The sequence below is a fragment of the Trachemys scripta genome, chromosome 7 (genome assembly GCF_013100865.1).
Source record: "Trachemys scripta elegans isolate TJP31775 chromosome 7, CAS_Tse_1.0, whole genome shotgun sequence".
In the NCBI taxonomy this organism is placed as follows: domain Eukaryota; kingdom Metazoa; phylum Chordata; order Testudines; family Emydidae; genus Trachemys; species Trachemys scripta.
In genome coordinates this window covers 101827014-101843944 of record NC_048304.1, presented here as the reverse complement: position 1 = coordinate 101843944, position 16931 = coordinate 101827014, and the positions used below count along the sequence as shown (strand labels likewise).

The window sequence follows — 16931 nt, the reverse complement described above, 5'->3', positions numbered from 1 at the left end:
AAAGAGATAGTAGCCTGAAGGAGAAGCTTGTGCCCTTTGGAAAGGCTATCGGGGTTTACTTAAAAGGCAAAATCAGGGAGTTGGGCAGTTCATTTTGGGAAAACTGTATAATGTGGAAAGACTGTTCCAAAGCAAGCTGGGATTTAACAGTGTTTTTTAAAGTGTAGATTTAGGTGACAGGATAAATTAACTTCAGTTGCAAAGAGGAGAAACCTAATAGTGGTATATACAGCCAAAAGAAGAACAGGTTTAGGAAATAGATGGTAGATTTTGTTAATGTTGTCCCTTACTGAAGTGCGCAGTTAAGTATGTGGTAGAGCTAAAACAGCTGTAATCCTTAAAAGTTAAAACAATCTGTGACAGCCACTACACCCAGTCATGCTCTAGCTAAGCAATACATAATTTCCTTCTTACGCTACCCCAGAGGCTGCTGATATAAAAGGTGATACCCTTGCCCACATGTTGAATGTTGAAACTCTGTTTGAACAGTGATGGTTATTCTCGATTAGATTAGTGGCATAGTAGCTGAATCGTGGCCCCTAGGGAGCAAAAATACAGTTTTTCTGCACCAGCCTTAAAAGTAGTAAGCCAGACTGCCTGGGATGCAATTGTTTTAAAAATAAGTTTCAGTTTTCTGCATAATTCTTTTCATTATTTTAATTGTTAAATATGCAGGTTTTGGAAAAAATGTTTAGAACAATGAGCTAAATCCTAGGTGTATTCAGCCTAATACTTTAAAAGATTTCCTGTGTTAGAAATATTTCCTGTTTGTAACACTAGTGTAGTCAGCAAGTATCTAACACAGCCTGTATTGCCCATTCCCAGAAGTCGAAGGGTGAAACTGAATGCACATTCTACCAATAGCATAAGTCGTAAAAGCAAGCACTTGTTAAATCTATTTGTTTTTATTATAGACATCGATCTGCCAGTCGCAATAATGCATTTATGGACATTTTTCTGCAAGCACAGCGCTGGTGGCAGTTTTTACTGACAAATTGAGTCATATGGACAGTAGTTCAAAATACGCTTACTTTATTGACAGATTGTGCAATTCTCTAGTTCACTGAGTGTTCATAAGATATCTGGGTTGGTGAAGAGAATGTAACTAATGGGAAAATGTAGGACAACAGTTCTAATTTTTGAATGTTGAAATCTGTAAGGAAGTGACAGGACACAGCTACATTTCCTAGTTACTCTTGCAAACTTTTAACTCTCTCTAGAAATTTTTCACTGACTAGATGATCTCCTGAGGTCCCTTCCAACCCTGATATTCTATGAAAAGAAACTTGACCTGTCCTGGCATCGTAAATTCAGTCTTCCAGGTCTGGAAACTCTCTTTCCTACTGATGCATTAGATTGCGAATGGAGATAGTGCAGACTTGTAGAACACCAGTACACCATCCACAAGGAAACTGGCACAGATGTACAGAAAGATATTTGAGTTTTGTGAAAGTCTAATAAAAGAAATTTGCACCCAAAAACATGAACACCAAAAATGCTGCCTTAATCTTGTAATTTTACAGCAGACAATTAAATTGATCACCACGTTTATTGCCCCAAAGTAGGCCATGGTTTGGCAGGAGTCGAGTCATACATAGATGGAAGTACAGGAAACTGAGTTATATCTTACAAAGATAGCATTAATATGCGCTGACATATTTTCCCATATATTGTTCTTCCAATAGTTTCTTGCAAAAAATATTACTTGTGTGATGATCTGCTCCAGGTTGCCGAAAAGTACCCTCTAAAAAAGAACTCAAGTGTGACCATAACTAGAAAATATAGATCATGGATGGTAAGTAATTGGCGGGGGAGGGGTTTTTAAAAAAACCAAAATGCACCATCATTTTGGTACTAATCCATGATCCTTTTCAGGTCAACTTTCACTGCTTATTAACTATTTCATACCAGAAAGCAGCACAAGAACTGACAGTGGTGTATTTTGGTGGCTAACAGGAGCATGTGCCAAATATTTGTGCTTTAATACCCTAGACGCCATAGTTAGTTTAACCTTTTAGGATGCAATTTTCTATACCTGTTCTCTGCTTAAATCTGGAATAGTTTAGCATTGTACAGTTTAAGCATGATGCCTGCATATGTTTACGAGTTATGGAAAAGATGAGAAAATGTGTGTGGTGGGGGTGGCTTACTGAGGACTAGTGCTTTTTCCTTGGTCTGAAAGATCTTGGCTTGTTTAGCCTAACCAAAAGAAGGCTGATGGGAGAAATGAGTGGTCTTTATAAATACATCAGAGGGATAAATACCACGGGGGAGGAGTTATTTAAGTTAAGCACCAGTGTGAACACAAGAATAAATGGATATCAACTGGCCATCAATAAGTTTAGGCTTGAAAATAGGCAAAGGTTCTAACCATCAGAGAAGTGAAGTACTGGAAGAATAGTGGGGACAAAAAACCCAACTGGTTTCAGGACTGATCTTGATAAGTTTATGGAGGGGTTGGTATGATGAGACTGCCTACAATGGCATGCAGCCAATCTGCAAGTGCTAGCAGCAAATATCTCCAACGGCCGGTGATGTGACACTAGATGTGAAGGGCTCTGAGTTACTACAGAGAATTCTTTCCTGGGTGTCTGGCTGGTGGGTCTTGCCCACATGCCCAGGGTCTAACTGATATTTGGAGTTGGGAAGGAATTTCCCCCAAAGTCAGATTAGCAGAGACCCTAGGGCTTTTTCACCTTTCTCTGCAGCATGGAGTGTGGATCACTTGTAGTGTAAATGGTGGATTCTCTGTAACTGGAAGTGTTTCAATCGTGATTTGAGGACTTCAGTAACTCAGCTAGAGGTTAGGGATCCATTGCAGGAGTGGGTGGGCAACGGTCTGTGGCCTGCAATATGTAGAAGATCAGACTAGATGATCATGATGGTCCTTTCTAGCCTTAAAATGTGACTCTATAAAAAAAAATGGTTTTATTTTAACAAAGATATGGCTGTTTGAAACAAATATGCTCAGTGTTTAACATGGAATGCTGCACCTTGGAGATTAAAGAACACTTTTTTAGGTTTAAGTGTGCACATGCATTCTGTATAACAAAGTGCAGACTTGCAAGGTCTTCTAACCAACAAGTCCTATTTGTGAAGGCAAGTCCTATTTGTAAAGCTAAGTCCACGTAACTTGGATGCCAGAAACGTATATTAGTCCCAGTGAACAATTCTGTTTTTTCCAATTAAAAAGAAAACAAAAACAAACAAAAGCTCTCAAGGAAACTAAAGTTTTAAAGAGTTTCAGGGATTTAGGTACCCAAATCCCATTGAAAAATCAATGAAATTTGGGTGCTTATCTCTCTGGGGTCCCTTGAAAGTCACAGCTTAAATGCACAGCAAAAACCTTGAATTAATACAATATTCAAGCTGTATGGTTAGTATCACAAAGTCAGAGAATGTGAAAGTTGAGGTTCCTAGAACATTTAGCATTGACATGGTTATATCGTACATACATGCGTACGCTAAGCAATTGCCTTGGCATGCGATGACCTCTAAGCCTATGTGGAGATTATGTGATGTCATTAGAATTTTGTATTGATATAGGAGTCTACTCACATGTATCTGGCTGTGGGGTCATGGTATGTTCTAGCTTTCTGTTTAAATGTATAGTTTGATCATAGAAACATAGGGATGGAAGGGACATTGAGAAGGGTCCTATACTGAGGCAGGACCAAGTAAACCTAGACCCTCCCTGTCAGGTGTTTGTCCAATTAGTTCTTAAGAGCCTCTAATGATGGGGATTCCACATCTACCCTTGGAAGCCTATTCCAGAACTTAAATATCCTGAATTCAGCTGAATTTTTGGTTAAGGCAGCTCATTGGTTTAATGGTTTTGATTTTTCTCACTTTCCGGCTGAAATACTGGAAGCTAGATTGCAGTATTCAAAAGCCAGTTTTTAGTACATTAAGGTCAGATCACATAAAGGAATTAAAGATTTTTATTAAAATAGCATGCATTAGCAAGATACAGCCCAGTTTGGAATAATAACTAAGATTTGTTTTCTGGCTTCTAAATCATGCTAACTACACACTGCCTGTGCAAACCCTGTTCCCTTCCGCCAGCTCTTGTTAGTAAATAACATATACTAATGCTGCCTTGTAAATGATGGTGCTGAGTAATCAATTGCCATTATAATTATATTTAAATTGTCTGTGCCCTAGATCAATCAGTAAAATGCAAGCAACGAAATAATTATTTTCAGTAGTTAGCACATTGAAATGCAATGTACCTTTTCAGTAGTTGTTAGTGGTATTATGTAGAGCCCTGCACAAGACTATTTTTTTTTAATCCCGCTCTGCAATACCCACTCCCACCTTGTTTCTTGCATTTTTTTTATCCTGCTCTCACCCACAAAAATCTTAAGATCAGCAAGAGAGAGAGATGCCCCCATGCTATTAAAACCAAAACCAAAACAGGGTTACTGTCATATACATAAATGGAATTCAGACACATTTTTTACCACTAAAAGAATAAAACAAGTCTTGCTTAAACTTTGTAAAAGAATACTTTAACTCCTGTTGTAATAGACATCAGATCTTTCTATTCCTCGCTTAAATTTAAGTATTAAAATCTTTATTTAAAAAAAATCTTGTTTACATCACTGAAATTCTATTTATGATAAACCGACGAGAGATTGTGTTTTCCTGCTAAATATTGGTCTTTTTTTTTTTCCCCACCCAATTCAACCCACAACAAAGTACATTTTACTTGCTCCCGCTATTATAGCAGTGGGTCCTGCAGGACCCCAGTCCCACTGCAGGGCTCTAGTGTTATGTACTGTTTCTTTGCTATTGAATGAGCTCCTCTGCACTGGCCGTTTATAAGAATGACACTTGGTGACATGTGTGTGTGTATTCTGTAGCCATCAGCTTGAATGCAAAATCTAGACATATATGGTTGCACACAACAGACTAAATCCTGCTTGCTTTACTCACATGAGTGGGGACAAAGAGTCCTGTGGCACCTTATAGACTAACAGATTTATTGGAGCATAAGCTTTCACCCACGAAAACTTATGCTCCAATATGTCTGTTAGTCTATAAGGTGCCACAGGACTCTTCGTCGCTTTTTACAGATCCAGACTAACACGGCTACCCCTCTGATACTTGTCACTTGAGTGGAATTACTTATGTGAATAAAGCAAGTTGGATTTGCCTGGTATAGATAAAAATGTTTATTTTTAAATTTTAAAGTACACTGATTTTATTATTGAGCAACTTTAATTACTTTTAATTTCTTTTTAAACTTGACTGAGTTACATAGCGAATGTACAGCATCTAATACTGTAAATGAGCTACACAAATTGTATAAACTTTTGTTAATTTGCCATCAGTGAGCTGGGGATATGGTCTTTGAATCTCTTCCCCATTCCACTCATGATAGTTTCCATAATCTTTCTGTTAAGAAGTGCCTTTGTATTGAAATAACTTGAGAACTCTTAACTTGGATCACGCTAGCTTCAGAAAAGCTGTTATAGTACTCTGATCATCTTCGTACAATGTGTGTAGACAATTGTTGTGAATTTTCTTTCAGACAGGTCCACAGACTCTGATACCTGAGGAATTCTGGTCATGTTGATTCAAGAACAAAAAAAAAAATACCGTGGACCAGTTTGATTAACATTACATGTTAAAATTACAGGAAGAAAAGAGGTTGATGTTGAGTCCTGTGTCTTGGAGGGGAAGTGTCAACATTTCCATTTTAGCTCTGGAAGACTAGGTGACTGGTGGGCTCTTCAGTAGGAGCAGATGGGCTTGCATTCAGAGTTAAGAAGCTTGTATCTTCTTCCAAAAACACTTTCCACTGTCAGAATTTGTGGATCTTCCTCATTAAAGGAAAGTGTTACCACTTCGGGCCTGATATTTTCAGAAGGGCTGAGCATCCACAGCTCCAGTTGAAGGTGGCAGAGATGGGAGCTCAGTACATCCAAACTGAAAGCTCAAACTACTTGGTGAAACAACAACTTAAACTAGTGATGTCTATTTACATTGTGGTGCTGTAACCGAAATACTGTTTTGAGTAGAACAGTTGCATAAAAATTTCATCCTGGAACCAACAGGGCTAAGTTATCAACCTCTGAAAATAAGGCTTTATAATAGAAACACTCAGTCTTAAATAGAATAGTAAGAAGATTGCTGCTATAATTAGTGCAAATAAAACTGAATCCCATGTTAGTGAATGCACTTTGTTTTATGTTGTGCTATTAATATTTAAAATGTGGATTTGAATTCTTTTCAGCTATCTTTTTTTAGTGCAGCTATGCTTGTTGATAATTCCAGAGTGAGAGTCTCTAAGAATATGATTAACCCTGCAGGTCATCTTATAATGTAATTATTAATGATTGATTCTGTTTATCCTTGAAATCAATATAGGAAGCAAAATGGTTTGGCATATATTTGGGGTTGATTTCTTACATTCGGTAAACATGATCCTGTGACAAGACTAGTATTGGTTTATGACTTAGAACATGTTTGATGAATCTGAAGTGTGTGATTAGTTTTATATAATTATTGTGATATGTGGTGGTTTCTTACATGACTTTTATGTTAATATGGCCAATAGTGTTAACATCTCCTGCCACTAATAGTTAGGGTGGGGATGTGTAGTAATTGATCTTCCTGGGAGTGCTGTAATGTAAAAACAATTCAGGCTGTTTGAAGTATATTTTACAAGTGTGCATTGGGCCTTTGGGATGTTATATTGAAAAACCCAATTGTACAGTTACCATGGGAACCCAATTAGAATAGATTGCTTGAATTTTTTTCAGTCTTTCATCTTGACCAAAAATCTAATGTACTTTAAATGTTTTCATATGGAATTTATTCATATACTGACTTGATATAATAGTTTTTTATTCCAATACCAAAATCAGACAGCATTAAATTCTGTGGATCCTCAAGACTGCCTTTTAAGGAAAATCTACTACTAGCATCTATATATGAGCAGATGAACTGAGAAAAATACCTTTTTATTATTCTAATAGTGCTTATCATAGTGCTTCTATTAAAATGATTTACAGACTTTGGCTTATTAAAGGTAAACAAAAAAAATTCTTAAAATCTATTATTCGTAATCCGGATGATCAGTGAAAGATGAGCCAAATTGTGACTGGCCCTTGAGGTAGGGAGGCTTTGCAAGACTCTTTCCTTCTGCACCCAAAGCAGCTACCAGGCACGGTTATAGGCTGTATCCTTGCGAGCTTTCCCCTAGCACTTTCTTCTGGAAACTGAGGAAGTGGGCCCTAGCCCTCACTGGTCAGCAGAGCTGGTTAGAGGCAAAAAAGGAATCACGCTGCTTTTTTTTCTAAGGCTGTGGCCACACTATTGGTGCTACAGCAGCGCCATAGTGTAGACACTTCCTGCAATGATGGAAGGGGTTTTTTCTTTGCTGTAGGATCTCCACCTCCCCAAGCAATGGTAACTAGGTTGATGGAAGCATTCTTACATCAACATAGCTGCGTTTACACCAGGGATTAGATCAGGGTAGCTATAGTGCTCAGAGATGTGACTTTTTCAGCCTTATTTATAAGTGTAGACCAGGCCTAAGAAATTGTGCTGCCTTCTCCCATACCTGACCCAGCATCTGTGACAGGGTGTACCTACCCCATGACAGATAGGCTACTACACATGCTCAACATCCCCAGTCCAGACTCAGCTGCAATCACCCTCCCAAAATAGTGCTAGGCTGTATCACTCCTTCTGTTCCTCTAGCAACCCCCGATGCCTTAGTCCAATACTCTAGTTCTAACTGTTCCTTGTTTCCCCAATGAAGAGCATGAGAAATAAGTTCCTGACTTTTCCATGCCTCTTGTTATTCAGGTGGTCCCTGAGGGGGAAATCAGTGCATATTTCTTTAGTATTGTTGAAATGTCATGCACGGGGCTGCACAGAACTTGGCAACTATGTGCTTTGAGTCCCTTTCTGAAGAATCCTTCCTTCGCCTTAGAAGCTAGATGCTTGCCCTGCTCTGCATGCTTCTGCCAATGGGATCCTCTTTAGTAGAGGAGCATAGAACTAATGGTATATAGTTTCTCTAAATTAGCTATGGTGGTAAGCATTATTGCTATACTGCACACTAACAGGATAACCTGGTTGCTCATCAGATCACCCCCACAAGGGTTCTTAGCATAATGAGATACACTACTTATGCTCTGTCTTGAAGGTAAAATAAGCAACCTCCTTGTTTAATTGCAAAGACTTGCTGTAAAAAGTGAAGGCATTTGAAACTATTAATAAAGGTCATAATAATCCTTTATAATGGAAAGGCTAGGCAACCTAAATATAAAGTTTGCTCCCAGCTCCCCTCCCACTAATTGTTGTATTCTTTTGTATAGAAGAAATTTTATTACCTTGTCTTGTTGTCTATGGTTATGCATTGTGGTGTCTCAAATACTGCACAATGCTGTCATTGAATGTAATACCAACAATAAGAAAGCTGGGTCTGTGGGAGATGGTTTCTATTAAGGAGCAGTAAAATGAAAGGTAAAACAGATAAAGTACAAGAACTGGCAGTTTAATGATGGTTTGATAATGTGTCTTTAGAAGTTTTCAAGAGCGTGGAAGTGGGTTCTGGTTTTAACCTTATTTAACACTCTTTTCCACACACACATCTCACTTAACTTGCCACTGTGACTTCTAGCATCCAGCTGTGAAAGCAAAACTGTAGCTTGCTTTGGAAAAGATTCCTACGCCATTCCTTGATCTAGCAAGCAGAGAATGCACTCAATCTCAACTGGTTTGGCAAAGATACCTGATTTTGAAGCTGTGGCCTCTGCATGATTTACTAAAATATCCTTAAAACTATACTTAACCATGAGGCCAAGCAGAAGGAGACATTGTGAGACATTGACCCCTCACTGACTGATGCAATCAATCATCTGACACCAAGACATCCCTGTCTGCCTGTTGTCTTTGCAGATTCTGCAGTTTTTAGGTGAACTGGAACATGAAAAGCCCGAAAGAAGATTTGAAATATCAGTAGCAAAAAACATAAGCAGATACAGACTTTAGCACAAGCAAGTCTTATAAGTCTCTGCTTTGACAGAAGCTAAGAGATTCTACTTTTCCATAAAGTGTGCTGAATCACACCCTGCTGAACTATTTTAGACTGTGTATTGCTTTCTGAACACAAAGTCTTTATTAAAACCCAGAACCCAGTATGTGTTGGTTTGAGGAACTGTCATGTTGGCTTCCTGATGAAGTATTGTGGGTGATATTGAATGTGAATGGAAGTTAAAGCTTTGTTCATGATCTCCAAAGCCTTTAATGGATTTGGCTCAAGCTACCTACAATTTCTCTTCACTTTATTTGAATATGACCTCCCATAACAGCTATATTATTCTGGAACAATGGCACTTGCAATCATTTGAGTGAATCATTGAAATGTTGGGCTGGAAGGGACCTTGCAACCTCTCTGAGGTGGTGACATCTGCAGATTTTATTTGCAAGCTCTCCCCTCCAGCATCCAAGTCATTAATGAAAACATTGAATAGTACTGGAGCCAGGACAGATCCCTGCAGGACCCCAGTAAATGCACCCTCCCAGTTTGCCAGTGAACCCTTGATATATGGTCTTTCAGCCAGTTATGCACCCACCTTATAGTAATTTCATCACGGCGACATTTCCCTAGTTTGCTTATGAGACTGTCACGTGGGACTTTGTCAAAAGCTTTACTAAAATAAAGATATATCACGTCCACTGCTTCCCCTTATCCACTAGGCCAGTAACCCTGTCAAAGAAGCAAATTAGGCTGGTTTGACATTATTTGTTCTTAACAAATTCAAGCTGGCTATTCCTTATAACTGTATTATTCTCTAGGTGCTTATAATTTTTTAATTTTGTTCCAGTTCTTCCTAGGTATTGAAGTTAGGTTGAGTGTTCCATAATTTCTTTCCCCCTTTTAAAAGGTAGATATTAGGTTGGCTCTCCTCCAGTCCTCTGGTACCTCACCCGTCCTTCATAAGATCTTGAAGATAATTGTTAACGGTTCTGAGGTTGATTCAGCTCAACCTCCAGTACCCTAGGATAAACTTAATCAGGCCCTTCCTACTTGAAGACATCTAATTTATCTAAATGTTCTTTAACCAGTTCTTTCCATATTTTGGCTTGCATTCCTTCCTTCTTGTTGTTGTTATAAATTTTATTGAGTATCTGGTCATCATTAGCCTTTCCAGTGAATATTGACATAAAATAGGCATTAAATACATCAGCCTTCTTGATGCCATCAGTTTTTAGCTCTCCTTCCCCCATTAAGTAGAGATCCTTCGTCTCTCTTGCTCCTAATGTATTTGAAGAACCTTTTCTTACTGCCTTTTATGTCCTTTTGCTAGGTGTAACTCATCTTGTGCCTTAGCCTTTCTAATTATGTCCCTATATACTTGTGCTGTTCTTTTGTACTCCTCCATAGCAATTTGTTCACGTTTCCACTTTTTGTAGGATTCTTTTTTGATTTTCCGGTCATTAAACTGCTCCAGATGGAGCCATATTGTCCCTTACTATTCTTCCTATATTTTCTTTGCATAAGGATAGTTTTGCATTTGTGCCTTTAATATTGTCTCCCTGAGAAACTGCCCCCTCTCCTTAACTCCTTTTTCCCTTAGGGTTTCTTCCTATGGGAACTTACCTACCAGTTCTCTGAGTTCGTTAAAGTCTACTTTTTTTGAAGTTCATTGTCCTTATTCTGTTGTTCTCGGTCCTTCCTTTCCTTAGAATCATGAAATCATCATTTAATGATCACTTTCACCAGAATTGCCTCCCACCTTCAGATTTGCTACTGAGTCTTCCCTATTGGTCAGAATCAAGCCTAAAATTGCTGTCTCCTTGGCTACTATATCTACTTTCTGAGACAAAAAAGTTTGGTCCCAGTACATGGGAAAAGGAGCTTTCCCAGTAGCTGTGGAACTTGCTGACAAAAGAGGTTTAATTAGAATGACTACAAGCCTTAGCTCCTTCAGAACAAAATGTAAAATCCGCATCTTCACTCTGGCTTTCTTGCAGTATCGTAAGAGAAGTGGCAGGGGCATGGCTAAAGAGAATCAGAGATCCATCTAATTATGTATAATGCTTAGATTTTGAGGTGTTTAGATATCAATATAAGTACTTTGCTGCTTGAGCTGTTTCTTGCTAATCATATTTTGATGTAGGTTTCTGGCCTGCTGAGAGAGAGGCAGGTAAATCTAATTAATATAAGTGGACATGCTGTAATTCACATTTTAATAAATATATGTAAAGTTTTCTGTTAGAAGGATTTTAACTGTTGAATGAATAGATTTGTCCCATACACTTCTGTTCTTGAGCTGTCTGTTCAGTTCTAAGCTGCTTCAGTCAGAATGAATGCTTGTTGTCTAGCTTACCTGACATATTAAAGCAGCCCTTCATTCAGCCATGAGCAGCTGCTGTCTCTGCAACATTTTATTTCCCAATGGGAAGATAGGGAAGCAAGTGGATCTTACTAGAATGCAAAACAATGCTTTTCTCTGGATTAGTCAGCAGGAGAGCTGAAAGAAAGAACGCTCTTTCCTATCACTTGAGATCCAGCACTTGACCTCTGTGAAGTTCCCACTTTATAGTAACCCTGCTTCAAGTGCCACATTTGAGTGCAGGGAGGGGAAAGAGTGTGAAATTTTTTTTCCCCTGCTAATATGTACACATTTCTGTGGACTGAAAGAGTATCTTGTAAGGAGAGGTTCTGAGCAAGAATAGGCAATGCTCTAGTTTAGTTGTTGTTCCACACTAATGTAAGTGAAGTGACAATGTTTTTTAACACCTATTGTAAGTATAAATCAAAACTTAATTCAGGAGTTAATTTAAATGAAGTTTAGCTCAAGCACCGTGAAAACAGACAACAGTTCTTGCATCTTGCACATCTTGCAGAGTGATGTATAGTTAACTAAGAGCATGTTAATGTTGTATTTCTGCCATTTGTTACTTGTAAAATTTCTTCAAATTGATTCTCATTCTTTCAAATTCTGCTTTATTTTTTTTTCTCTTCCAACTAGGTTATGTTATGTCACCTTGCAGTTCTTTTTGATTCAGATTATTATTTTGATTCAGATTATTATTTTTGTTAAGTATTTGTTTAGAACTGCCAGTATACTAAGAGTTCTGCAATACACAAAAATAGTCCCCCTTCAAATAGTTTCTCGCCAAATAATAAATAACTTTTTTACAATAATTATCAGTTTTGTATAAGCAGGTCTCAACATTGTCACTAGTACTAGTTATTTTATAACTGTACTCCTATGCTCTTCTGTCCCATACTTACTGAAATACACCTTGATTAGAATCACTTCATAAATTCATCTGATGGTGAATTTAATAATATATATTGTTAGAAAGATAAATATTTAATGCCTGGGGTTCAAATGGGGGAACATGTAATAAAATGTACATCTAATAAAGAAGGTCTTTAACCTTTTACTGTTGTAACCCTCGTCCTTCCCATGTTCTCTTCCCTCTGTTATTTCTTGCTATGATTTGTAAAGTAGGGATCAATCCTGCAATCGCTTTATCAGATGAATAAGCATTGTAACTTCAGTCATAAAGGAAAGGATAAGTTGTCATATTGACAATAATTCAATGGGTAAGTCAAATAGTGATCTAGTAAGGGTTAATGTAGATGAACTTGGCAACAGAACTTCAGTTATGTGTCAGTGTGAATCCTAAGGTTGGTGCACATGTGCCTGACATTCGATTTAATTTGAGTAGCGGTGTCATTTGGGGCCCATATTAGGCTGTCACTCTCCCTCAGGTTCTGTCTTACCACCCGTGGCAATCAGATGGAACCTGATGAGTGTCCATCCCACTATTTGTTCTCCAAGCTTCAAACTCATCTTCTAGAGTATTTTCATGAAGGAAAATCCTTCATCCTCCTTTATTTTGTATGTACCGGGGGAGGAGGGAATGAGACTCCAATACACTCTCCTCTACAGTATGGTGGGGCACCTCAAGCCAACTGCCATGGCAGACTCTAAACCTTCAGGATTTAAAAGCTGTCTGAAATGCAATGGACTCGCTTCCTTAGTTGGTACAGACAATGCCTACCTGCCTCTGGAAATTTCCACTACATGCATCCGACGAAGTGGGTATTCACCCACGAAAGCTCATGCTCCAATATGTCTGTTAGTCTATAAAGTGCCACAGGAGTCTTTGCTGCTTTTTGAGACTACAAGAGTTCGCATCTACCCTTACTTGGATGACTAGTTGATCAGAGGCAGATTGCAGTGGAGGACAGCAGTGAGCTTGGAATATGCTCTGCTTCTCTTCACCTGGCGAGGCCTCCTAGTGAACTGTGAACATTTTTCACCCATTGCGGACAACAGAGTTCATGGAACTCTGATCGTTCCAGATCAGAAAAAAAACACTCTTCCCAGAGGACAGGTTCCAGTCATTCCAAGCATTCATACCCCAATTAATATCAGAACCAACTACAGCAGTACAGACATGCCTTGCAGTGTTAGACCACATATTGGCATCTGCATAAGTAATGCTGCTTGCCAGATTTCATTAGTGGCCCCTTTAACTCTGATTCAGGTCTGTCTATTCTCTGGCGAGACATTGGATAGACAGGAAAGTTTCAATCCCCCAGTATGTCATTGCAGATCTGCCTTGGTGGCTACTATCCACAAACACACATAAAAGGACGTCCTTTTCAGTTTCTTCCTCAAGAAAGACACTAAGCACAGGGGTGTCAGGGACAGGTTGAAAGAAGAAGAACAGGAGTACTTGTGGCACCTTAGAGACTAACAAATTTATTAGAGCATAAGCTTTCGTGGACTACAGCCCACTTCTCATTTGGCCAACTTACAAATCAGAGACTCTGGTCCCCAGATGACAAGGCTGCACATGAGTGTCCTAGAGCTTAGCTATCGGATTTGTCCTGTATGGTGTTACTACCTGAAATGCAATTCTTCACAGACAACACATTACACTACAAAAGGGGCACTCACTTCTTGCCTCTTTGCCTGAAGGCCATCCAATTCTGAGTTGGCAATTAGTGACCAGTCACAATGGTTCTTGCATAGATCCATCACAGGAATGAAATGCCATTGTTGGGGATTCCCAGACTTGTGTTTTGTGGCAAACAATGCCACGTGTCAGAACATTTGCTCCGGAGGAGGTTTGAGTCCAAGATCATTGCTGGATGCCTTCCTCCTGCCTGAAGCAGAGTCCTGCTTTACACCTTCCCACCAAATCCTAGTGTAACTTCCAATATCAGGAGAGAGAAGCCACCACCATTCTCATAGCTCCATGCTGGCTGATGATGTCTTGGCTGACAGATCTATTACAGGTGTCCAACCAGCCTCTGATCCAGCTCCTGGATTGCCTGGACCTGATCTCATTGCATCACAGCCTGATGATTCATCCAGATAGTCATTCCACCTCATGGCATGGCCCTTGGTTGGCTGAATACAGTGGGCAAAGGCTGTTCCCTGCTGGCCCACAAAATACTGGTACAGAGTGGGAAAATATCTACCCCTATCTAACTCAATATAGACAACCCTACATTGTCTGGACCTGGTCCAGGCCTTGATACCAAAGATCTTGGACTACTTATTGCATTTAATACAGGCCGGTCTTTCATTTAGCACATTTAACTTCCACCTTACAGCAATCTCAGCTTGCCATCTACCATGCTCATGCTCTGTCTTTTCTTGCCCTATAGTATCAAAGTTTCTCACAGCGCTGATATATACTTACCCACTGGTAAGAGAACTTACTGCTTGGGATCTCCAGTATAGTCCTCCTGATGCTCACGATGCCTCCATTTGACCCTTTTTCAAAATGCTCCATGAATCACGTCACCCTGAAGACTGTTTCTCCTAGTGGCTGTTACTTCAGCACTTATGGCCCTGTAAGACTTTCCATATGGGCTAGTTGGTGCTGAGGCCTCACCTGAAGTTCATTCCTAACGTGATTTCAGAAACCAATCAGTGATCCTGCTAGTCTCCTTCCTGAAACCACATTTGGCACGGGGAGAAAAGAAATTAAACACACAAGGTAGGTATATCTAAGACTTTGTTTTATTACCTTGAAAAGACTAAATCATTCAGACTGTTGGCGTGTCTACTTTAAGACATAGCTGGGCATTCTAAAGAGCAAGCAATCTCATCAAAAAGGACATAAAAATTGATTACACAATGCATCTTGCGGTATTACCAGCTGGCTGGTCTACCTCCCACTGAACATAAAGGCTCATTCCACCAGAGCATAAGCAACATCCTCTCCCTATGTCAGGAATGTTTCAGTATCAGAAATCTGTACAGTGGAGGCGTGAAGTAACCCAGGCCTGGTTTACACTGGGGGGAGTGGGAGGGGATCGATCTAAGTTATGCAACTTCAGCTATGTAAATAACATAGCTGAAGTCAACGTGCTTAGATTTAGTCACTGCGGTATCTTCACTCTGGTGAGTCGACTGCTGACGCTCCCCTTCGACTCTGCCTGCGCCTCTTGGCCTGGTTTAGTACAGGAATTGACGTGAAAGTGCTTGGGGGTCCATTTATTGCATCTAGACTAGACTAGACATGATAAATCAACCCCCGCTGGATCGATCGCTGCCTGCCGATCCGGCGGGTTGTATAGACATACCCCCAGTGACCTTTGTCAAACATTATGTCTTAAATATCAAGTCCCAGAGAGCAAAATTGTTCAATTGATGCCATTGAAATGTCTCCTCTCATTGTCTTGAGGGGATACTGCTTTCCGGGTACCTAGAATGGGTTCCACACACATACTTGAGGAAGGATATGAGTCAACAGTGTGCTCTTGTTGCCAAGAAGGCTAACGGCATTTTGGGCTGTATAAGTAGGGGCATTGCCAGCAGATCGAGGAACGTGATCGTTCCCCTTTATTCGACATTGGTGAGGCCTCATCTGGAATACTGTGTCCAGTTTTGGGCCCCACACTACAAGAAGGATGTGGAAAAATTGGAAAGAGTCCAGCGGAGGGCAACAAAAATGATTAGGGGTCTGGAGCACATGACTTATGAGGATAGGCTGAGGGAACTGGGATTGTTTAGTCTCCAGAAGAGAAGAATGAGGGGGGATTTGATAGCAGCCTTCAACTACCTGAAGGGGGGTTCCAAAGAGGATGGAGCTCGGCTGTTCTCAGTGGTGGCAGATGACAGAACAAGGAGCAATGGTCTCAAGTTGCAGTGGGGGAGGTCCAGGTTGGATATCAGGAAAAACTATTTCACTAGGAGGGTGGTGAAACACTGGAATGCGTTACCTAGGGAGGTGGTGGAGTCTCCTTCCTTGGAGGTTTTTAAGGCCCGGCTTGACAAAGCCTTGGCTGGGATGATTTAGCTGGGAATTGGTCCTGCTTTGAGCAGGGGGTTGGACTAGATGACCTCTTGAGGTCCCTTCCAACTCTGATATTCTATGATTCTAAGATTCTAAGAAAGAATGGTGACTTACCCTACAGTAACTGTGATTCTGTGAGGTGATATAGTTAGTGTGCATCTCACAAGACACATCCAGTCCCACTTTTTGTAGTCTTCCGCTACCAAAAGCCTTGAATTGTCAGGGGGCTGAGGGAAGGTTGCGTCTGCTTTGCCTTTTATGCCCTCACATGGGAGCCACATGTGTCAGTTAGGGGAGGCTGTCAATTGGGGAAAAAACCCTTGATTTTTGTGAGTGAGAGGTGCGTGTGCATCTATAGCGGGACCAACATGGAGTACAACATCTCAAAGATCCTGTTGTGTATTTCCCCAAAGGATGTGAAGTAGGAGTCATTCCACTGCATGGGTCTTAGCAATGTAGATGAGTTCACCAGTGCTACCTTATGAAGCTGTGCTCCTGAAGGGCTCAATTTCTGGTGGCACAGAGGGATTTCTGAGAGATGCAGACCAGCAGAGTTCTGTAGGTTTTTGAATGAAAAGGAGAGGATTTGGGCTGAAATTAATTAAATCAGTATTTGCAATGTAAAGGAA

General features: G+C 40.0%; 1 protein-coding gene across 1 annotated transcript in view; it reads left to right on the top strand.

Annotated features, from left to right (window-relative positions):
* The first annotated feature begins 1689 nt into the window (after positions 1 to 1689).
* The window catches only part of MGMT (O-6-methylguanine-DNA methyltransferase), a 294502-nt gene continuing 279260 nt past the window's right edge, over positions 1690 to 16931 (top strand). Inside the window, exon 1 of the mRNA XM_034776848.1 lies at positions 1690 to 1795. Within this exon, the coding sequence (XP_034632739.1) occupies positions 1793 to 1795 (3 nt within the window). The 5' untranslated portion in view covers positions 1690 to 1792. The remainder of the gene's footprint in view (positions 1796 to 16931) is intronic.